At 40.9% G+C, this 24,904-nt stretch overlaps 1 protein-coding gene across 1 annotated transcript in view; it reads right to left on the reverse strand.

The window, feature by feature from the left end:
* GPNMB (glycoprotein nmb) overlaps positions 1-12,587 on the reverse strand; it is a 28,871-nt gene extending 16,284 nt beyond the window's left edge. The window contains exons 1-4 of the mRNA XM_023215980.2: positions 12,223-12,587; positions 5,959-6,111; positions 5,107-5,250; positions 1,973-2,146 (exon numbers count right to left, since the gene is read on the reverse strand). Of these exons, the coding sequence (XP_023071748.1) occupies positions 1,973-2,146; positions 5,107-5,250; positions 5,959-6,111; positions 12,223-12,292 (541 nt within the window). The 5' untranslated portion in view covers positions 12,293-12,587. The remainder of the gene's footprint in view (positions 1-1,972; positions 2,147-5,106; positions 5,251-5,958; positions 6,112-12,222) is intronic.
* Between the last annotated feature and the right edge of the window lie 12,317 nt (positions 12,588-24,904).

Below are 24,904 nucleotides of genomic sequence, written 5' to 3' on the forward strand. Positions count from 1 at the left end.
TAACAGGTGGAAGTAATTCCTCTCCTTCAGGGCTCAAGGACATTTAAACAAATTTTAAAACTCTGTAACTCCTCTTACTATAATTCCCAAATCAAGAACTTTTCTAATCCTGCCAGGGGGCCTGGTTTAGACCTGTCACTGACTGGGTATCTTAGATTGAATGCTTTCGAGACCGGGTTGTTTCAAGACCCTATTTATCACACCGTCGAACGTGTGAGAAAAACATACTGGTCTCTCAAGGGATGTGTGATTTGGAATCCTCCTTCACTTTGAGGTGCAGGGGTAGTTCCCTCAGAAGTTATAAGGGGAAGGGGTGTCTCTCAGGCGTTATTCATGAAGCAAATGTTAGTTTCAGCTCTGAGAGGTGAGACCATACTTAGCTGAGGGAGAATATCAGTTAACTCTGAGACCTCAGTGGAGGACAGAAATTCAAGGCAGTCTTGTTAGACCAACAGAGCAAGTTCTAGGCTGAAGGTTGATTTTAAAGACAGACAGTTGATCTGGTAAGTTATTGGAATGTTTACTAGGCTAAAGAGTCTGGGAGTGTTAGTAAACATAAGTGACTCCATGCAAACTGTCAGAATTCTGTCATGAGAGGGACAAGTCAAAGAAATGTTTGGTGAGTTGGCTAATGGGGTCATAATGGCAGTGAAAAATAAGTCAGTTTTAAGGCAACTGGTTTATATAGATGAGCATAATATTTGACACAGCTTTACTCTGCTCAATGGGTATGTATTGTTAATATTTTGTCCTGATTTGTAAATAAGTTAATTGAAGGAAGAGGAGTGCTCTCTAATCTGTGATGAAAGATGAAACATTTAGAAATCTGGAGGCTGCTCAATTGGTAGCAGTTTTCAAATATGCAGTGCCAGGTGGCACCTAGTGACATTTTAAACTAAGAATTTAGCAGCCTAATTAATAATAAGCTAAGTTTGCTTCTTCTAAAAGTAATCATTTCCCCAATAATAAAGCAAAATGAATACCATTTGTAATTTAAAAAAAGACAGAATGGGCTAGGTCAAAGCAGAACAGTAGTTATTTTATTTCTACACAATGAAATATTGTGCAGCCATTAAAACAATTTATAAAAATTTTAAAAATCATATCATTAAATGCTCATGATAGTAAACAAAAATGTGTATGTGATCTTAATAATGAACTTAATAAATACTAGCAAAGAAAACACCATAATAATTAACAATGATAATCTCTGGTGTTAATTACAGGTAATTTTATTTTTTATTTGTATCTTTTCTGAGGATTTCCTACAAATAAATAGCACATGCTTCTTTAAATCTTAAAAATTCTCTAGAGAACATAAAAAAACAGAAGAAGAAATCAATGAATGCTCATCCATGTGCCATTCTGTTTTTTTTTTTTTTTTTTTGATGTCGCCCGGGCTGGAGTGCAATGGCTCAATCTCCTCTCACTGCAACCTCCACCTCCTGGGTTCAAGTGATTCTCCTGCCTCAACCTCCTGAGTAGCTGGGATTACAGGTGCACACCACTACACCTGGCTAATTTTTGTATTTTTAGTAGGGACGGGGCTTCACCATGTTGGCCAGGCTGGTCTTGAACTCCTGACCTCAGGTGATCCACCCGCCTCGGCCTTCCAAGGTGCTGGGATTACAGGTGTAAACCATATGCCCAGCCTCCATGTGCCATTCGAATAAATAAGTGTATTTTTTCTTGTTATGGTTTTAGGTAGAAAAAAAAAAGTGGTTTTGTTTTTTTGAAAAAGAGCTTAATATTTTAGTTTTTCTCTCTTTTTAACTCTTCAGTGTCCTGGAGATTGGCAAGGTTAACCAGGATTTCATTTTTCTCTCTCACCGTTCACCCATGCTAAGGAAAGTTAGCAGGGTGACCGCTATTAACTCTCTGTGTTATCATTCCCAATTATAGAGTAAGAAAAGAGAAGGTTGAAATTTTAAGAAAAGGTAAAGAAGGGGCTTAGGGGTTTGTAAAAGCCAACCAAGTGTGTGGAAGACGTAGACGAAATTCCATCTTCTCCATCCGGGGTGGTGAGGAAAAGGTTTCCCATCGGGGAAGACGTTATGATGGCTTTGGCCAGTGCCATTTTCCCCATCACTGTCCTCTGACCACGCTGTCCAGTTGTAAACATATGGATCGGCAGATAAACCAGCCTCTAAACAGAGAAAGAAACCAGCTATGAGTGTTATCTGGGTTCAGAAAACCCAATGTGCATGCATCACTGAATTAAACGTTTTTTCATATATTTTTCATAACTAGTTTAAAAGTAGTTAGACAACTAAACACTTAATATGTAGAATTCATCCAATAGTATGCTTATGACTTGTGCACTTTTCTGAATTTGTTATATTTCAATGAAAGTTTTATACAAAGCAATTATTCAAGAAAGTCCGATGTAGAGATATCATTTAATGTATTTTTCTTCCTATTGGGTTTTCAAATCATAATCCTATTCAAATCAAACTGAGAGTTTATCTTTTTATTTTGACACACTCTATCTGTAGTTTTTTTTCCAGACACACTTGACATCATGACTGTTTATTCGTAAAGACTCCAGCACATATGTGTAAGAATAAGAACATTTTCCTACATAGCCCTGACACCATTATCACCCCAATCAAGGTTTGCATATTATATTTGGCTATTTTTGATGCTTTAAATGATTTTTAAAATCCTTCTTTCTCTCTCTAGATGTAGATAGATATATATAGCTATCCTTATATCTACATATGGCTATAGATACATGGAGAGAAGCAGATATGACAAAGTGCTAAAATTGTTGAATCTAGGTGACTATAGTTAACAACAATTTGTTGTATGTTTCAAAACAGCTAGAAGAAAGATTTGGGCTGGGTGCAGTGGCTCACACCTATAATCCCAGCATTTTGAGAGGACGAGGTGGGCGGATCAGTTGAGGTCAGGAGTTCGAGACCAGCCTGGCCAACATGTGAAACCCCGTCTCCACTAAAAATACAAAAATTAGCCAGGCATGTTGCGCGCGCCTATAATCCCAGCTACTCAGGACGCTGAGGCAGGAGAGTTGCTTGAACCCGGGAGGCGGAGGTTGCAGTGAGCTGAGATTGCGCCACTGCACTCCAGCCTGGGTAACAGAGTGAAACTCCATCTCAAAAAATAAATAAATAAAGAGAAAGATTTGGAATGTTCTCAACACAAAGAAATGATAAATGTTTGAGGTGATGGATATCCCAATCACCCTGATTTGATCACCATAAATTGTATGCATGTATCAAAATATTACATGTATCCCAGAAATGTGTATGATTATCATGTATCAATAAAAAATTAATCAAAAAATGGGTGAAAGCTCTGAATAGACATTTCTCAGAAAAGGTAATACAAATCACTAACAGTATATCATTGCTGGTGGGAATGTAAATTAGTACAACCACTATGGAAAACAGTATGGAGGTTCCTCAAAAAACTAAAAATAGAGCTACCATATGAGGCAGCTGGGAATATATCCAAAAGAAAGGAAATCAATCTATCAAAGAGATGTACGTACTCCTATGTTGCAGCACTATTCACAATAGTCAAGATATGGAACCAAATGAAGTATCCATCAATAGATAAATGGATAAAGAAAATGTGATATATATACACAATGGAATATTAGTCATAAAAAGAATTAAATTCCATCATTTTCAGCAACATGGATGGAACTGGAGGTCATGATGTCAAGTGAAATAAGCCAGGCATAGAAAGACAAACGCTGGCTGGGTGCGGTGGCTCACGCCTGTAATCCCAGCACTTTGGGAGACCGAGGCAGGTGGATGACAAAGTCAAATGTTCGAGACCAGCCTGGCCAACATGGTGAAACCCCGTATCTACAAAAAATACAAAAATTAGCTGAACATGGTATTGGGTGCCTGTAATCCTAGCTACTTGGGAGGCTGAGGCAGGAGAATCATTTGAACCCGGGAGGCAAAGGTTGCAGTGAACCGAGATTGCACCATTGCACTCCAGCCTGGGTGACAGAGTGAAACTCCATCTCAAAAAAAAAAAAAAAAAAAAAGGTGTTTCAAAAAAAGAAGAGAAAAAAAGTTATGAAATATTAAATGCTTAATTCATGTTAAATATAAAATATTTTCCATACAGAATTGAATGTTTTCCCCACAGGAAGATAAAAAATTAATAAAATGAATATATTGACAGCTTAATAAAAGTTCTAAATAATAAAATCATAAATTCATTATTAAATAGCCTTGTTACTGACTGAAGAATCTCAATAATTAGCTCCGTTTTATTTTGTTTTGTTTTGTTTTTTGAGACGGAGTCTTGCTCTGTCACTCAGGCTGGAGTGCAGTGGCGCAATCTCAGCTCACTGCAACCTTCGCCTCCCAGAGTTAAGCAATTTTTCTGCTTCAGCCTCCCGAGTAGCTGGGACTACAGGCGCCTGCCACCATGCCTGGCTAATTTTTATATTTTTAGTAGAGATGGGGTTTCACATGTTGGCCAGAATAGTCTTGAACTCCTGACCTCAGGTGATCCACCTGCCTCGGCCTCTCAAAGTGCTGGAATTACAGGCGTGAGCCACAGCGCCCGGCGATTAGCTCTGTTTTTTGAGCATGTACCATTCTGATAAGATAATTTCCCTTGATGTATTTGCGCCTTTGGTCCTCTTTAACATGGACAGGGAGCTTATTTCTTTCACTAAGAGCAAAGCAAAACCAAAATATACACATTTTAGCATTTGTGCCAGCTACACAGCATTTGCTTAAGAAATCCTTGTCAGCCGAAATTAGACTGATCAGCAAACATCTGTCAAGTTGGCTATTCTTTGAATAGCCAAGAGTTCCAAGTAATAAAAGCAAAATCTGAGACTCAACGAGGTATTCTCTGTCCAATCAACTGGACACTAAGGAAAAGCAGGGGGTGGCGATGTGGCTTTTGAAGTGGGCTCCAAGCAGGGGAGAGCTGGCTGACATTGATGTTGATGAAGGCTCTGGGTAGGACCACACACTCACCGTCTCTGTTATCCAGCTCATGGAGTGCAGTGGCAAGGGACGAGAGCAACATCTGGCACTTACAGGAGCACCTGTGACCACTAAGGTTTAGAAAACGGGTCTCCAGTAGTTTAGAATACTGTGTTCTTACCATTTCTGCAGTTCTTCTCATAGACTATGTTGCCATTGGCATCTTCCTTTTGGCATCTAGGGAATACCAGATTCACCACAAATGTTATATTTGAGCCCACGAGGGCTGGTGAGTCACTTGTCAGGACTGCCTGCACACGGCCTCCTAGGACAAAAAAAAGTGGGGCTCAATGACCCAGCATCTTTCTCCTTTCATTCATAAACATTTAGAGGTAACTTTATTAATAAGGACCAGAGGACCCACATGCCTCTTTATAATATATTAAATTTATATTTTGTATTCCTCACTTAAGCTTTCAGAGTACAACACTCTAGAAGATAAATTAAAAAATAAATCAGACCAATTAAGAATTCTCTAATCACAGCAAGAACATTTACCTACGATAATAAAACAAATCAGCTCAGTTGGGTTAAGGAGACAAGTTTTAAACGTTTGTATTTTTAAATCTCAAAACCAATGACTGAAGGACGCATTCTTTTATCTAAAAAGAAAGATTTTCAGTTTCTGATAAGCCACACCTTTGAGACAGTAAAAATGGCTTTGGGGTGACTGGGTTTCTGAAGATGACCATTCCCAGGTTGGTTAAACAGGTTTAAAGCTAAATCTGCTCACTCTTCAAAAGTATTCCAAGAGCTACCAATGTGGAAATTTCTAAGGAGATTATTTGTGGCTTAGGAAGTGATAGTGTTGGACTAAAGAAAATACTGCCAAGTCCAGGTGCCCCCCACTTGGTAATGAGAGCACTGTCATTCGTGGAAATGACGTAAGCCGTGTGATCTAAAAGGCTTTACCATCTGCGAGACTTACTGAAGTAGGAAATTGCAGGTGTTTGGGTTGAATCTTTTGACTTACCCTTCCAGGAGTTTTTCCACCTCATGTCTCCCCTCTTCCACACTGGGTAGAGTTTTTCATTCCAGTCATTTTCATCAGAAGACCAGCCATTTAACTGGTTGTGCTCCCTCATGTAAGCAGGAGGTCTTTCATTGCCCAGCACATCATGAAATCCTGTATCAATATTCGAAAAACAAATTCCATTCTTCATTTAGTAATTACCTTACAGAAACTTTTTATTTCTTACTGTTGAAAAGCACATACATAATATATTTAGCGCATCAAGTAAACAGAGGGTGCTTTGTTTTTTAAAGGAAGTCTACTGGAAATATCTTGATTACAAGCATTCAGACCCTATGTCTTTATGAACTTTAAATGAGTCAAAGAAAAATTTTCAAAGTCAATATTTTTTAGCCATCACTTGGCTTCTCAATACACATCCTCTGAATATTTAAATTTGATACAATACCATTAGGAAAACACTGATGCCAAAAATCTTCAGAGTTTTGGATTTTTTTTTCCCATTCTGAACTACTCACTTGGCTAAAGGAATGCCAGGCTCAAGAATGCCTTCAAGATTCCAAGCAACCCGTACTAGTACCAGGAAATTTACTGATAAGCAGCTTTTTCATGGTCTTGGTGAATGTTCCATATACTTTGTGTAGTCCACATTTGTTAGGTAGAGTGTTTTCTTTTTAAATGTCATTTATGTCAAGCTAGTGGATAGTGTTTTTTGAGTTTTCTGTGTTCCTACTGATTTTCTCTACTTGTTATTTCAGTTACTGAGAGAGAAATCTTGGAATCTCCAACTATAATTGTGGTTTTTTCCAATTGCCTGTTTCTTCTTCCAGTTTTTGCTGTAAGAATTTTGAAGCTTTGTTGTCAGGTGCATACGATACATTTAGAATTGTTACAGCTTCTTGATGAACTGACCCTTTTCTCAATAGGAATTTATGCTCTTTATCCCTGGTTCTAAAGAATACTTTGATATGAATGCTTAGTGTTTGGTATATCTTTTTCCATTCTTTTACTTTAAAAAATGTTTAGATTGATATATGTTTCTACTCATCCTTACATTTTAAGCCTTTGTGCATTTTTATATTTGAAGTAAGGTTCTCATAGAAAGCATGTAATTGGATGTTTAAAAATCCAGTCTGACAATCTCTGCCTTTTAGTTGGAGTGTTTAGATAATTCACATTTAATGTAATGATCAATATGATGAAATTTAAGTATACCATCTTGTTATTTGTTTTCTATTTGTTCCACTTCTTCTTTTTTTCCTTCTTTTCCTATACTCTTTGGAGTTATATTTGGATTCCATTTTATCTCTACAACTAGCTTGTTAGTGATACCTCTTTCACTTATTTTGTTCTGAGTGGTTGCTCTAGGCTTGTAATATTACAGTTCTTTTAAAATTATTTCTAATCTTGAGTTAGTGTCTGTCTTTTTGCTTTGCCTGACCAGTCTGATGGTCACATGGTCTCTCTCTTTTGAGAATTGTAGCAGACTGGTTGGTTGCCTCCAAGAAGCTATTTCCTGCCTGCACCACTCCTCCTTTTTTCCCCTTGCTGGCAGAGTTTCTACTCTAACAGTTCAAAATTCCAGAGTATCACTTCCTAGCTTTCCTTACAATTTGGGCAGGAGCAGATAGATGATTTGATACCGGCCAATGAGAGCTGAGAAGCAGTCTTTTGGGAACTTCTAAGAAAGGTTTTCCTTCTTTATAATAAGAGATATGTGAGAACAAACTCAGTTTTTCCTCCTCAGAATTGATTTTGGAGATGGTAGTGTAATAATGTGATGGCCAGAGCTATGACAGTCATATTTAACTATGAGGACACACATCTGAGGAAACAGTCAACACATTAAGGGTGTCAGAGTGGAAAGATAAAAAGAAATGGAGCCCTCAATGAAACTGTTGAGCCGTTGCTCTAGTCCTGCTTACCTCGGGACTGACCAAGATAATAAATGTCTTAGCCTATTTTGTTACAGCCCAAAGCTCAACTGTCTGTATTCCTCAGCCAATGGTCTTACACTTTTCTCCCATTAATTTCTATGGTTCTATGTCTTGGCCTAGCTATAGACTCTCGGAGGACAGAAACTCTGTCTTGTTCTTCTCTTAAATCCTGGGAGAGATCCTCCATGAGATGTGGTATTTAGTGGGTACTCAGAGAAGCCATATTGGATGCATGTCTCTGACCTATTTCTTCTGTTCCTCTTCTCTGGTAGGAGAAGGGAGCAACATGTTCCCTTCTTCTCCGGGAGGCAGAGAGAATGGGAAAGAGCAGTGAAGTAGGAGTCATGGAACCTGTTTTCTAGCCTTGGTTCTGTTATTAAACAGACTGTGTGACCTCAGGCCATGTGTATTATCTGGGCCTTCAAATATGACAAAAGCCAAATGTCCTGTGATTCTATGAGATTGCTCCTATTTGGAAATAGATAATAAGTGAGGGGAGGACATTTGTGTTTATCAATAAATATTTGTACTTGGAAATTCACTTGAGTCATATGAAAAGAACTAAGATTATTTAGTTCAAATCCCTTCATTTTATATATGAAGAAATTCAGGCCTAGGGAAATTATATGATTCACCTAGGGTCATCTTTAGTAGAAATCAAGATTCACATCTTTCGATTCCCAGGACAAGTTCTTTCCACTGTTCCAGAGAGTCTTCCTCTTCCTCAGATCTTGAAAGAAAGTTATTGTTTCCAGGAACATAATCAAAACACAGATTTCTCTTCTGATTTTAAATGTCAGAAGTCAAGGAAAAGTACAAACTTAAAAGGAGAGTTACAAGGGATACGCACATAGGTCAATGGAATGGAAGAGAGAATCCAGAAATAGATCCACACAAGCATGCGCTCCTCATTTTTTTTTTTTTTTTTTTTTTAAGAGATGGGGGTCTCACTATGTTGCTGAGGCTGGACTCAAACTCCTGGGCTCAAGTGATCTACCTGCCCCAGCCTTCCGATTAGCTAGGACCACAGGCAAGCACTACAGTGCCCGACTGGATTTTAGACAAAGATGCAAAAACAATCCAATGGAGGGAAGATAGCCTTTTCAACCTATGGTGCTGTAAAATAGCAAAAAGCCTAGGTGAAATCTTCAGGATCTAGGACTAGGCAAGAATTCTTAGACTTGACACAACACAACCCATAAAAGGAAATTGGAACTCATTAAAATAAAAAACCTTTGCTCTCTGAAACATGACATGAAAGAGGATGACAAGGCAAGCTACAGACTGGGAGAAATTATTTGCAAACCACACTTCCAATAAAGGACTAGTATTTAGAATATATAAAGAATTTTTGAAACTGACTATAAGAAAACCACGGGATTCAATTAGAAAAATCGGTAAAAATTAATGAAATGATATTTCACCATTTCATTCATCTTGTGGCAAATAAACACACAAGAAGATATTCAACATCATTACCAGTAGTGAAATATCACTATATCCCTATCAGTAAGACTTAACTAAAAAGCAGTGACAACATCAAATGCTTACAAGGATGTAGAGAAACTAGATCGCTCACACATTGCTAGTGGAAATGTAAAATGGTACAACCACTGTTAGTTTCTTGCAAAATTAAACATGCAACTATCATATAACCAAGAAATTGTACCCTTTGGCATGCATCCCAGAGAAACGAAACTGATATTCACACAGAGATCTGCACATGAATGTTTATAGCAGCTTTACTCATAATAGCCCAAACTGAAATAACCCAGATGTCCTTTAATGGGTGAATGGTTAAGCAAACTGTGGTACATCCATACCATGGAATACTACTCTGTGACAAAGAGGAACAAACTCTTGATGCAGCTACTTCAATAAATCAATAAAGTTCCAGGAAATTATGTTGGGTTTAAAAAAAAGCAAATCTCAAAAGTTTACATACTGGATAATTCCATTTGTATAGAATTTTGAAAATGACAAAGTGATAAAAATGGAAACTAGATTAGTGGTTGTCAGGAACTGGGTGAGGGTTGGAAGGAGGGAAGTGGATTTGGCTATACAAGGGCATGAGAATACTTTGATGATGGAGCTCTGCTGTGTTTTGACTGTATCAATGTCAATATCTGGGCTGTGATGCCGTGTTTCGCATGATGGTACCACTGGGGCAAACTGGGTAAAGGGTGCATTGGGATCTCTCTGTATTATTTCTTACAACAGTATGTGAATCTATAAATACCTCACACTAAAAAGTTGAATTTAAAAATAAAGGCCAGATGCAATGGCTCATGCCTGTAATCCCAACACTTTGGAAGGCTGAGGGTGGGCGATTGTCTGAGCCCAGGAGTTCCAGACCAGCTTGGGCAACATGGCAAAACCCTGTGTCTACAAAAATATAAAAAATTAAATAAACCCATTCGGATGAGGTGGTTCACGCCTGTAGTCCTAGCATTCTGGGAGGCCAAGGCAGGATTGAGCCCAGGAGTTTGAGACCAGCCTGGGCAACATAGTAAGATCCCATTTCTACAACAAATACAAAAATGTGAAGGTAAATTTGAGGTCACACCCAGTGCTGCAGCTGACTCTCCCTCCACACTTTGGCCTCCTTGCTGTGTCCACCAGCAGAGAGGTGGTGGCTGGGCTGCCGCCAGCTACCTTGTCCACACCTTCTCCTTCCTTCAGGGCTACGAATGGAAAACGGCAGGAAATCTTTAGTGCTTGATACACTGCTACATTCTGCCTGCCCTTATTTTTTCTGGGCAGAATATTTAGTCCAGAGCAAGGTGAACCCGGCGAATGGCTGAGTTTTGTTACACTGCCTTAAGAGGTTGAGGACTCCTCTGGAGCTAACAGTGCGGATTCAGCCTCCTGCTAATCTGTTTTATTGAGCAGAGCGAAGTGGACTTGAAAGAGGCTGGAATAAGGGCAGGTGTCCCCCATCGGGTCTATTCGTCTATTCCGTGTTCCTTCGTCTTTAAAGCAGCCTGTCCTGGGAGGTATCCTAAGTGTGGGTGCAGGTCTGCCTCCTTAGTAACAATCCCCACCATGCATGTCTCTCTCCCACGCCAAGCAGCTGATCTCACAAGAACCCAATTACCCAGTTTTGCAAATGAGGAAACGAAAACTCCTCGTTTGGAAGGAAATGAGGAAACGGAGCAAAACCACTGGAGACCCAGCCCCTAGGCTGGCGGGAAGCCCGAGCCTGTCCAACCCCAAACCCGGGCAGGAAGGACAGAGGTCAGGGTGGAAGGCTGTCTCCTCAGCTTACCCGCTGTGTGGCTTGGGGCGAGTTCCTTGCCCACTCTGTGGCCCGCGTCCTCGTGTGGGAAGCGGGACCATCACAGCGCCGGGCTCCGCGGGCTGCTAGGAGGACGCGCAGCGCACTGCGGGCCCGGCACGTGTTACACACAGACACCGGATCAGCTCCTTGTGATGAGGCTTACTTTCCAAAAACGCAGGCGTTTTCCCGGGTTGCAGTCGCAGTCGGGAGACCGACGGTTACGGCGCGGCCGCGGGGTCTTGTGGGCCGGAGTGCGGCCCACGTCTCAGGCCTCTGCGGCTCCGAGCAGAAGCCGCTGAGCGTCTGGCCTCTTCCCACCCGTCCCGTCCCCGCAATCCCAGGCCCAGGGTCACAGCGACTCAGCTCTCTTCCTCTCGCGAATCTGCACACTGACTCAGTGGTCTGGACCGTGGCTGCATAGGCAGATCCCACTAGGAACTTTTAAAACAAGGATCCTCTGACCCCACTCCCAAAGATTCCGGTTTCATTGCGTGGGTATCAGTATTGTTAAAAATGCCCTGGCCTCCTGCGTGACCAGAGTAGAGAGCCCGGGTTTCAGCTCCTCTCCCAGCAAGCTCCTGCAGGTCTGTGAGGAAGCCCCGCAGGAGGAGCAATAGCTTCTGGGCTGGGAAGATTCGTGAGTTTGTCTCCAGATTGGAGACCCCGTTTCATGTGAGGTCTCCACCCTTTTGGATGGAAGCTGGACACAGTTTAGTTAATGGAGTTGCTTTGTTCTGTGACCGGAGGCTGTCCAACCCTCCACCAACCACTGTCTGGCAAGAATGGGTTACAACTGCAGTGGAAAAAAAGCTTCACAAGAGAAGGGCTGCATGGTTTTTACTTTCCATGAGCTGAAAGCAAAGAATGGAGCTGGAGGCATTTTGCTGTAGTTTCAGCCTTCCCAACAATTTGCACAAGATGAGTGAGACAGAGATGAATGCTTCCTGAAGAACTTCAGTCCACCCTCTAGTTCAGAGGATATTATTAGCCATCATTTCAGCCAATGGCCAGAGAATGGGTTAAACATAGAAATTGAGGGTTACTCACGTTTGGCAGCATCAAGTGGCAATCTTGCAGCCAGGAGCAGAAATCCCAGGAAATAGTAGAGACATTCCATGCTGAATTCTCACGGACGCAGGCACTCAAGGTTTAACTCTGAATTCCTCTGGGCCCATCCACCAAAAGCAACAGTGTTCTTCTGGCATCTGTGGTGCCTCCCTCTCTATTTTAATTAAATACAGGGCCTCGGGGAGGATCATGTGATGGTATTAAGCGGCATTGCCTGATCTGGTCTCTCAAGTTCAGCCTCTTACAACTCATGTGCTTATGAGTCACTCCTTCTTGGCATCTATTTATTCACTTTTCAGATGCACATTATTTCAATTTTGTGATTCCACATTTACTAGATTCAAGGAGAGTTTTTTCCTATAGATTCTATTTCAATATTCTTTTTTTTTTTTTTTTTTTTTTTTTTTTGTCTCACACTGTCACCCAGGCTGGAGTGCAATGGCATGATATCAGCTCACTGCAACTTCCACCTCCCAGGTTCAAGCCATTTTCCTGCCTCAGCCTCCCGAGTAGCTGGGATTACAGGTGCCCCCCACCATGCCCGGCTAATTTTTTGTATTTTTAGTAGAGGCAGGTTTCACTGTGTTGGCTAGAATGGTCTTAAACTCCTGACCTCGTGATCTGCCCAATTCAGCCTCCCAAAGTGCTGTGATTACAGGCGTGAGCCACCGCATCTGGCTCAATATTCTTTACCAAATAAAATTTCAATCCTCCAGCCTCACTGATTATCAACTTACTTGGTTCCTATACTGCATGAGGCACCCAGCTCATGTTTAGAGTTCACAGTTATGCATCCTTTCCTATGATGTAGTTGTCCACCTCCTCCTGTGCTCGTGATTGTTTGTATATTTTTTTCCTCCAAGAGGAAGCAAAGATGGAGGAGGTGTATCATCAATCATTTGAAATTGTGGAATACATAAGTGGATGATAACATGAATGTTGTGCCAGGATGTGCTGGAAACAGCTGCCCAGGCCTCTGGTAGCTGAGAAATTTACTCAAAAGCACATTTAGAATATCTGTGCAATTCCATATAACTTTTGTAATAACCTGCATAATGTTTGGTAACTGCTTTCAAAGCATTTATGTGTTGCATTACTCAGGGCCAATTGCATAAAATGTTCTGTGTATTTTTTTGTGTTATAGAAAGCAGGCATTAAATGTACAAACAAGTGTGTCTGTAACATAAATTTATACAGTCATATCATTCCTGGTTACAGAATATGCAGAAAATGTGGCAACATGAAAACTTTACCATATGTGACCTTTCTCAAACTCACATTCACATGGCCATTTTCAGTACAGGTGAGGGCAAAACTTGGGGTATTGATTTATGGTTCAGTGTGTCAAGGAGGAATGGAAATAGCCTATGAAACTAAAATCCATACAGCAGGAGTGGCTGACTTCCATCCCTAAGGTGGCACACAACTCTGTAGAGTACCTTTTACAGCCTTTGCAGCAAATATGAAGGGGAAAACAACAAAGGGAACACATTATTCATAATTGAAACAAAACAATTTTCAAATATAGATGAATAAAGGAATAATGCAAATACTTATTAGTTTCATGTAATGTAAAGTGAATAATGTAGACAGTTATTTGCTTTTTAAATTGCTTAAAAACATTTTTCTTTTTTTTAAGAGATAGGCTCTCACTCTGTTACCCAGGCTAGAGTGCAGTGGCATGATTATAGCTCATTGTAGCCTCGAACTCCTAGACTGAAGTGATTCTCCCACCTCAGTCTTCCAAGTAGGTAGGACTACAGGCATACGCCACCACACCCTGCTAATTTTTTATTTGCTTTTTATTTTTTGTAGAGACAAAGTCTCACTATGCTGCCCAGGCTGGTCTTGAACTCCTGTCCTCAAGTGATCTTCCCACCTCAGCTGCCTACAGCACTATTTGCTTTTTATGACAAACACATAACTTCTACAATTAAAAAAAAAAAAACCTTTTCAATTTAAGGAAAAGCTACTATTAACATTTTCAAAGGTATTATTGTCCTTTGTTGCAGACACAGTTCTGGCTCATATTTCTGGCCAGATTAGCCACTCCATCTCTAAATAAATTGGAAGTTTTAAACTCTTCTGTAACAAAACCTTCATTTTGTTTAGGGAGACACAATGATCAAATCAACTTTTATGTCTTTTTTCCTTCCCTGCACAATCAAGCAGAAGGGGCACAGATAGGACAAGAGTCAAAATGTAGGCAGCTGGACAGAGGTGAATAAGAGAACAAGAGAATGATCTTGACTCCAAAGAACTACAAGTTGGATAATCTGTCTCCTGATAATCTATGGTTGACAATATATAAAGTAGTTAACTCTGTGTAGGACTCAGAAACAGGGCCATTTCGGGTAAAGAATATTCTCAAGCTTGTTTGTTTGCTTTGGAAAGATAAAATTATACTGTAAAGAAAGTTTGAAATATTTTGTTGAAATCATTTTTTGAGCTGGTGTAGTGATGTGTACCTGAAGTCCCAGTGATTTGAGAGGCTGAAGCGGGAAGATTGCTTAAGCCCAGGAATTTGAGTCCAGTCTGGGCAACAGAGTGAGACCTCATCTCTTAAAAAAAAAAAAAAAAAAAAGAAAAGAAAGAAAAAGAAAGAAAGAAAAGAAAGAAAAATCGTTCCCTTCAGATCCTGATTGCCAGGTCTGGTAAATACATTATATGGCTCAGGAGGATGAAGGTTGCTAATCAACTGGCCTTAAAGCAATTGAGAAATGAAAAGGGAAACATCTCAATTATCTGGAATTACAGATACAATTATTCTGTTTGGAAATGATGTTGAGGAAAGCAAATAGTCAACTTTTGAGGAATGCCCCAAATTGTCTTCTCTTGGCTTCTGACACTCCTCCTGGTGGCCACAGTCCCGACTTGAGGAGCGATACTTGGGCTGTGAGGACTGAGGCAGCCACCAGAAAGGAGACATTCGAAATGGCAGGCAGTAGCCACACCCAGGAATCCCGGCAGGCTGCCAAGGAATTCACATCTTTAATTTTAGGAACTGCTCAGTTTAAACTGGTGTTTGAACTGTCTCCAGGTTTACTAAGCTCTGAAATTACTCTCCTACTAAAATGTTTTTCCTTAGTTTTTCAGGGAAAGAAAAAAAAAAAGGAATTAACATCTTTAATTTTAGGAATTGCTCAATTCAAACTGGTGTTTCTAAACAAGATTATAAAAATTAGTTAAGATCCTTTTCTCCCAACAAATGGTCAGAAACTTGGAGTCTAAAAACAACACAAATTTATGATCTTACATTTCTGGAAGCTGAAGAGTGAAATGGCCTCACTGGACTAACATCACAGTGTTGGCAGGGCGGCTCTAGGGCAGAATTGATTTCCTTGCCTTTCCAGCTTCTAGGGGCTACCCACATTTCCTGGCTCATTGGCCCCTCTGTCTCCAGCATTCTAGCCCTCTGGCACTGATTCCCACATCTCCCTCTCCCACTCACAAGGACCCTCGTGATTATACTGGGCCCACCTAGATAATCTGAAATCATCTCCTTGCCTTAAGTCCAGCTGATTAGCAATCTTCATCTGCTCCTTGCCATATAATATATTTACAGGTCCTGGGGGTTAGGATGTGGAAATCTTTGGGGGCCATTATTCTGTCTAGCACAGTTATACAGCAGATGACATGGTAAAAACAATTTATTTTTATTTTTATAGAGATGAGGTATCACTATGTTGCCCAGGCTGGACTCGAACTCCTGAGCTCAAACAATTCCCCCTCTTCAGCTTCTCAAGTCGCTGGGATTTCAGGTGCACACCATTGCGCCAGCTCAACAAATTCTATTTTTGAAGAAAGCATGTGATGGAAGCAGTGATAGAAAGTACCTCTCGCAGGTTACAGACTTGTTGAAACAAAGCTTTGATATTTGGCAGAACAGAAAGGCAAGAACAAACTACAGGTAGAGGAATCAGTTCAAAGAAAGAGACAGTGCATGTGACTGCCCTGTCCCAATGTGGGCGTTTTAACATGTCATAATCAGAGTCATGGTTTTCAGATTTAAGCATTAGCCAATGACTCAGAGACTTCTGTTTTGTGTATAGTTCTTCAGTCTCTCCTGTGTGGGTATTCTCTGCATGAATGGGTAATTAAAATCCCTTGTTTCCAGGTTTACTAAGCTTTGAAATTACTCTCCCACCAAAATGTGTTTCCCTAGCTTTTTGGAAAAAGAAAAGAAAGTTAATCACAGGCCAGATGCAGTGGCTCATCCCTGTAATTCCAGCACTTTGGGAGGTAGAGGCAGGAGGATTGCTTAAGTTCAGGAGTTCAAAACCAGTTTGGGTAACATAGTGAGACCCCATCTCTACAAAAAATAAAAAAAATTAGCCAGGCATAGTAGTGGATGCCTATAGCACCAGCTACTCGGGAGGCTGAGGGGGGAGAATCAATGGAGCCCAGAGGTCGGGGCTGCAGTGAGCCGTGATAGAACCACTGCACTCCAGCCTGGGTGACAAATTGGGACCCTGTCTCAAAAAAAAGAAAAAAAACCCACAAAGACAAAGGTTAGTGCATCCTTTTCAGTCACCTTTGCAGTGACAATGGCTACTGTGTTTTTAGCCTGTTTTTTCACCTGCAGGAATTTGACACTGGATGCAGGCAAAGGGGCTTTCTTCTTGGAGTGCTGGCTGCAAACATTTTTTTTAAAAAAGGACTCTTCTCATGGAATTACTGGCTCCATTTGAAATGACAAAGAGCAATAGGTATAGAAAAATGTGGACGATGGCCGGGCGCAGTGGCTCACTCCTGTAATCCCAGCACTCTGGGAGGCCAAGGTGAGCAGATCATCTGAGGTCAGGAGTTTGAGACCAGCTTGGCCAACACGGTGAAACCCTATCTCTATTAAAAATACAAAAAGTAGCCGAGTGTGACGGCAGGCACCTGTAATCCCAGCTACTCTGGAGGCTGAGGCAGGAGAATTGCTTGAAGCTGGGAGGCAGAGGTTACAGTGAGCCGAGATTGAGCCACTGAACTCCAGCCTGGGAAACAAAGTGAGACTCCATCTCAAAAAAAAAAAAAAAAAAAAAGAAAAAAGAAAAAGAAAAAGGAAAAGGAAAAGAAAAATGTGGATGATCACAATATTTCATCCTACTATTGTTTTTAGACCACTTTCTCTGAATTACACTGTAGGAGAGTAAGACATGAACACTCATTGTGCAGATGTGAAAACAATGGCGAATGTGCTCTTTTCTTTTCTACCTTTAGTGCCCACAGAACAGGGAGACATAGTGGGAGAAGCAGAATGGGATCTATGGAGTGAGAAAAAAGGGAGGGGCCAACATAGAAATCTGAATGCAAACTTGGCTTCCAGTTAATCAATCAATTAACTTAGAGATAGGATATTGCTACCCTGCCCAGCCTGGCCTTGAACTCCTGGGAGTCCTGGGCTCAAGCGATCCTCTGCTACAGCCTCTCTCATAGCTGGCATTAAATGCATGCACCACCATACCCAGATGGTTCTTCGTTTTATGATAACTATGGGCTATCCAGAAATGCCTCAGTACACTGGAGCAGGGGCACTGCAGGCATTCACTGAAGCTTAATCATAAGCCCATGAGAGAAGAAGCTAGAGCAGAAATCAAAAGGAGGTTGACTGTAGAATAATGGCCAGGAAACAAAAGCTAGAATAGCACCTTGTATCTTTATTCTGATACCTAAATCCAGCTGTTCTCAATGGAATTTTTGGCACCTAAGATAGAGTTTAATTCAGCAAGCACCGATGTAGGTCCTCTTTTCTACAGTAGCCATCATCTACAAGTCATGAACAACAATCTTAGGAGCATAGGCACTCATTGTGAAGATAAGACATCAACCCTCAAGGTTGGCACAGTATGAGACATTATTTAAATTTTTTATTATAGGAATTTCCAAACATACATAAAAATAGACTAACATAATGAACTTCCATGTACTCCTCACCTACTTCAGTGATCATCAATATATGGCCAATCTTGTTTTGTCCACCTTCTGCAGTAACATTATCTACTGGAGTATTTAAAAATAAATCCTAAACATCACGTGGCAGTAAAACTAAGTCATAAAGACAGAACTACAGGAGTACAGAGAGATAGAGGATACAGAGAGGTCTTTATGGAAGAAGTACAACTTGACTTAGTTACTATAAAACCATATATACATATATGGTTTATTTTGTTTTTGCTTTAGAGACAAGGTCTCGCTCTGTGAGAGACAAGGTCTCGCTCTGTTGCCCAGTTGGAGTGCAGTGGCATGATCATGGCTCACTGCAGCCTCCAGCTCCTGGGCTCAAGCCTCGCGAGCAGCTGGGACTACAGGTGTGGGCCAACATGCCTTGCTAATTTTTTCTTTTTTGTAGAGATGAGGCCTCACTATCTTGCCCAAGCTGGTCTCAAACTCCTAGCCTCAAGCAATCTTCCTGCCTCAGCCTCCCAAAGCCCTGGGATTACAGCTGTGAGCCACCATGCCCGGCCTAGTTCTTAAATGAAGAGTTAAATTGGCTAAGCACAAAAGAGGCTAGGCAGAGAGCACTCCAAGTGGGTGAGAACAATATGATTAGAAGAAGGAACATTTTCAAAAAGGAATGAGGTAGTAATACATGCTATAACATGGGTGAAATTCAAAAACATGATGCCGAGTGAACGAAATCAGGCACAAAAGGCCACATATTCTGTGATTCCATTTATATGACATGTCTAGAATAGGCAAATCCATAGAGACGGAAAGCAGATTGGTGATTGCCAGGGGCTGTGGAAAGGAAGGAATGGAGAGTAATTGCTTAATGCGTATGGAATTTCATTCTGGAATAATAAAAATGTTTAGGAACTAGATAGAGGTGGTGGCGTCACAACATTGTGAATGTACAAGATGCCACTGAATTGTTTACTTTAAAATGGTTAATAATAGCTGGGCATGGTGGCACACACCTGTGGTTCCAGCTACTTGGGAGGCTGAGATGGGGGCAGTTGCTGGAAGCCAGGAGTTGGAGGCTGCAGTGAGCCATGTGAATACCCACCACACTCCAGCCTGGGCAACATAGTGAAAACTTGTCTCTAGAAAAGCAATGAAAAAAAAATGTACTATATATGTATAAATTTATATATACATACACATTTATATAACATTAATATTAATATAATATTAATGTTACATAAATTTTACTTCAATAATAATAAAGGAATGAACATTGATTAACTCAGCAACACCCTTGATCAGCTACGGCAGGCACAATGCTGGAAACTGAGGGACCAAGGAGAACAAGGCTTTTGGCTTTGTGGAGCCTGTAGTGCTGCAGGAGGCAGCAGCCAGCTGGAGAAGCAGGGGGAGATGCTCTCAGAGCATGACAGGGTGTGCAGCCAGGGCGTGAGGAAGGGGCTGTGCAGTTTCATCTTCCTTCCCTGGGGAGGGCTGCTCAATACAAACATAATGTGAACCACGTATATGATTTTTTTTTATTTATTTTTTATTTTTTTTTACTATTTCATAGTGAAAGAGAAATGTGAATGATATTAAATTTCCAGGTAGCCACATTAAATAAAAAGTAAAAAGCAGCAGTTGAAATTATTTAAATAATGTACTTTATTCAATTCAATATATTTAAAACATTGTAGTTTCAGTATGTAATCACTATATGAAATTATTGAGATCTTTTTTTTTTTTTGCGGAAAGTCTCTGAAACCCAGTGTGAGTTTTGCACTGACAGCACATGACAGTTCAGACCAGCTCATCGCAGGAGCTCGCAGCCACATGCGCCAGCAGCTACTGTATTGGACGGCGCAGTTCTGGAGGGACACAAAAGGCTTCTGGAGGGGCCACAGCTTGGGCCTCTCTCAGCAGGGAAAGGTGTGGAAACCCTGGCCCAGGAAAGTGCTGAGGCCTCCCAGCTCTGAGGGTGGCACGCTCCAGTGGGCCAGGGGACAGGGCTGTGCCTGATTTTTATGGGAAGTGAGTATCACAGGGAAGATATTTGCATGTGCATCTTGTATTTTTTTCTCTGACCAATTTCCCAGGAGTGGCAATAAAGAAGTGGAAATGTAGAGGCCGAGTTCCCATCACACATAATTGATTTAATGACCACTCCCCACACCCGACTGTCCGTCTCCAGCTTTCTTTTCAAAGTAGAAATAAATCTTGCAAAACTTGCTTGTAAAACTTTTTGATCTCAACCTAGTCATCAGTGCCTTGCTCAAGATGATGTTTAAGTGTTAGCCAAGAGTAAAATCTTGCAAGGCAACTAATTTCAGGACAAGTGTAGGGTATGTACCAACAATTTTATAAAATTTAATTTCATTTTGAAATAATTTCCAACATACAGAAGAGTTACAAAAATAATACAAGAGGGCCAGGCGTGGTGGCTCATGCCTGTAATCCCAGCACTTTGGGAGGTTGAGGCGGGAGGATCACAAGGTCAGTAGTTTGAGACCAGTCTGACCAACATGGTGAAACCCTGTCTCTACTAAAAATACAAAAATTAGTTGGTGTGGTGGTGGGTGCCTGTAATCCCAGCTACTCAGGAGGCTGGGGTAGGAGAATCGCTTGAACCTGGGAGGCCGAAGTTCACTGCTGCACTCCAGCCTGGGTGAAACAGTGAAACTCCATCTCAAAAAAAAAAAAAAAAAAAAAAGAATAGTACAAGAACTATCATGTATCCTTTACCCAGATTTACCAATGTTAAAATTTTGCCACATATGCACAATATCTAATTTACATATATGTGTGTATGTAAGCATATTTACTTATTAGTTTTATAATGAACTATAAGTTGCAGACATCATACTCCTTTACTCTTATTTTCTTCAGCTGCTATTTCCAGAGATCAATGACATTCTCTTAATGTAAGTACAGTGCAGTTATCAAAATCATGAAATTTAACATTAATACAATACTACTATCTAATCCCCAAATTTTGCCAATTATCCCAATAACATGCTTTATAGCAATTCCCCCTCTAATTCGGGATCCAATCAAAGATCATGCTTTATATATTGTTGTCATGTCTCTTTCGTCTCCTTTAATTTGGAACATTCCTAACTTTGTCTTTCATGACATTAATATTTTTGAAGAACATAGGCTGGTTTTTAATAGAGTGCCCCTCATTTTGGAGTTGTGTGATGTAGATTCAGGTTATGTGTTTTGGACAAGAATACCACATACCTGATATTACTTCCTTTGCAGTGCATCACATCTTCCAATCACTTTCCATTCATTAAATTAAACAGAAATATCTACAGACTTACCACAGGGCCAGGCATAGAGCAGGCTCTGAAACATTCTTATGAATTGATTGCGGCTTGGAGACCTTATGTCAGTAAGACAGGCTATTCCTATTCTCACAAGAAATTTATAAAACAAATTAAAGTTTCACGCACATAAAAAGCAGCAAGGTTCTCTGATTTTAGTCTATATGGGGAAATTCTGAAAAATGTTTAGAACATGCTCTCATAGAGAATATTTACATAAATATAATGAGATATACCTTAGCTCTCCTATATAAAAACACACTCTTAAAAAAATATATATATATAACAACACACTGTTTCTTGTTATAGCAGATCCTTTTTTATAAGAGGCCACATTCCAGAAGTTTCCCATCTTGCCCTCTACCTTCAGAGTTTTCTTAGTTCACTGGGCCTGGACAATAACTTTCTTGCACATTTATTTACTTCCCTTTTATTAATCATGTGAATTCAAAAGCTCAAATATTTATAGCTAAATATTAATTTCATTAATTCTTTACAATGGAATGACTGCAAATGAAATGGAAGTTTTGCTCAGAACCTCTAAGTAAACGCTAAATATGGAAATAGAGGCAAAAGAAATACAATGCAGTAAAGAGTGTGCACAGCTGTATAAAACGAAACAGGATGACATTCCAGAGCCAAACCTCTGAGCAGAGTTAGATTTAGGGCCGAGCATCAGGGATTCCCATGTCATTCTATCCAGGAACCTGCAGATAGGGTGGAAAGGGCTATGGGAGGAAGCTGCCACAGCTCTCTTGACTCCCTTCCTTTCCACCCATTCTCCACAAAATGGAAATTCTATTAAGATTTTTGAGTGAGTGAGTGTGTGTGTTGGGCAGCAGGTAACAAGAGGTCACAAAAAGTGCAATATTTGACTGATGCAGAGAGCACCCTCTTGGTTATATTTAAATTTCTGGACATATAGACAGACGCTGGTTCATAGCTGTAGTTGATGTTTTAAAGTTTAGATGTTTTTTGTTGCTCTTTTGAGCAATTCTTCGCAGTCTTCTGACATTAGGAAACATCTACAAAGTCAGGACTACGCACTTGATTGGTCAAAGCAATTGCAATCAGTATTTTATGCGAACAGTATTTTATTCGCCCCACAGATGTCTGTAATTTCTTACCATTGCCCCTACTTCCTCCAAGTTCCTCTCGGGGAGGACTGTGTGGATGGACTCTGTGTTCATACCTGGGTCAGATGGGATGGCCAGAGCAGGACTGGGAGAGTGGGGAGACAGATTCCACCAAAGTCACAGACTGAAAAAAAGTTGAGAAACGCTGGTAGGAACAAGCAGAGCGAGGAAATTTTAAAAAGGTGTAAAAAACCATCATCTCAGAACTCTCTGTAAAGTTGGCACTTTTTATTTCTTTCTCTTTCTCTCTCTCTTTCTCCTGACAGCTTTGTCACCCAGGCTGGAATGCAGTGGCACGATCTCGGCTCACAGTAACCTCTGCCTCCCAGGTTCAAGCGATTCTCCTGCCTCAATCTCCTGAGTAGCTGGGATTACAGGCGCCCACCACCATGCCTGGCTAATTTTTGTATTTTCAGTAGCGATGGAGTTTCACCATTTTGGCCAGGCTGGTCTCGATCTCCTGGTCTCAAGTGATCAACTTACCTCAGCCTCCCAAAGTGCTGGGATGCATTTTTAGACATCCAATTTTAAAAGTTATGTTGCATTTCTTGTTAGTTCTTGTTTGATTGGGCCTTCATTTGCTCATCCGCTGAGTCTTGTAGGCAGAGGGTCACAGGCAAAGCATGCAACCTGTGAGCTGGGAGAATCAAACGGGCTACCTGCCAGGGCATGCTCCTGGGCTCTGACTCACCAGGGCTGGGATCCCATGCTGAGCTCTGGCTCCGCGTCTCCTGGGAACCTGTGTGTTCACATCCCTGTCTTCCTTTTCGACACTGATTGTGTACTTTGGTTATATGCCATTACTATAGCTCAAACTGTAAGTTTGATTGCTTAACTACTGCAAGAGATGACTCTGATGGTCCTGATGAGTCGACCATTATGATGAAGAGCAGAGCTTTTACTGCACAAGGCCTATGGGACACTCTTCAACTTACAGCCTTACACCATGTGACTGTTCAGCAGCAGAAGAGTCCTGACTGTGGAACATTGAATTTGATTAGAAAAGGCCACCCAGAACTTATAAAAGCTACTCAGCTAACTTTTGTGCTTCTATGGTTTCAAAACCATGTGAAACAACTTGAAGAAATTATCTTTTTCTATTGCCCACACTGGAGAGCAGTGGTGCAATCTCACTGCAACCTCCGCCTTATGGGTTCAAATGATTCTCCTGCCTCAGTTCCCCGAGTAGCTGGGATTACAGGTGTGGTGACACACAACTGTAATCCCACACTAACTTTTGTATTTTTAATGGAGACATGGTTTTGCCATGTTTGCCAGGTTGGTCTCGAACTCCTGACCTCAAGTGATCAGCCCACCTCGGCCTCCCAAAGTGCTGGCATGACAGACATGAGCCACTGCGCCCCACCAAGAAATTATCTTATTTTAAAACGAGTTACCCATCTCAGGAAAGGTTGGAATTAAATTTGGTTCTGCGCATAAAAAATAGTTCTAATTTCTGGGTTGTCTTTCAAAAGTCAGAAATCAGCCTCCCTATTAATCAGGCTTGGGGCAGATACTTTTCTTTGCTGACCCCAAAGACATTTCTTGATTCCTCATTCCCTGATGCTGCTGGAGTTTTGGGTGGAAACCTCTAGTTCTCAAGGGAAGGGGTCCAGACCCTAGTGTGAGGGAACATGTGATCCACTCCTGGCTAATGCCATGAGAGGAAGTCTACTTTGGGGCTCCAAGGATTATTTTCCTCCTTGACTTGTTTACTAGGTCAAGTTATTTGCACATGTTGCTGTGCATGTTCTGTCTTTCAACAAGGTTGTATGAGGAAATGATCCAAGGAGATGGGTGCTGTGGCCATCCTGAAACCATGTGGGCAGGGGGAAGAGGCGTTGACTCAAGGCCCTGATCCAACGCCACTGAGTTTGAAGCAGTGCCAGTTTTCTCTTTAGAGTTCTTGTTATATGAAAACCAAAATCCTGTCGGTAGGGTATTCTGTTACGTGAAACCAAAAGTAGTCCACAGTGGTGGAAATAGCACCAATTACCTGCCAGGACCTGTGCTGAGCAGTCAGGGAAATAAGACAAATATTGGATATGATTTCCATCCTCAAGGGGCACACAAGAGTTCAGGGGTTGGCATTTTTTTTTCTGCAAAGGGCCAGGTAGTACATATTTTTGGCTTTGTGGGCCATATGGTCTCTGTCATAACTACTTAACTGTGCAGTTGTGAGAAAGCAGCCATCCACAGTCTGTGTTCCAATCAAACACATGAACAGTGAGAGTTGTATTTCACATAATGTTAATGTGCCACGAAATATTATTCTTATTTTGCTTTCTCTTATTTAACCAATTA

The sequence above is a fragment of the Piliocolobus tephrosceles genome, chromosome 8 (genome assembly GCF_002776525.5).
Source record: "Piliocolobus tephrosceles isolate RC106 chromosome 8, ASM277652v3, whole genome shotgun sequence".
NCBI lineage: Eukaryota > Metazoa > Chordata > Mammalia > Primates > Cercopithecidae > Piliocolobus > Piliocolobus tephrosceles.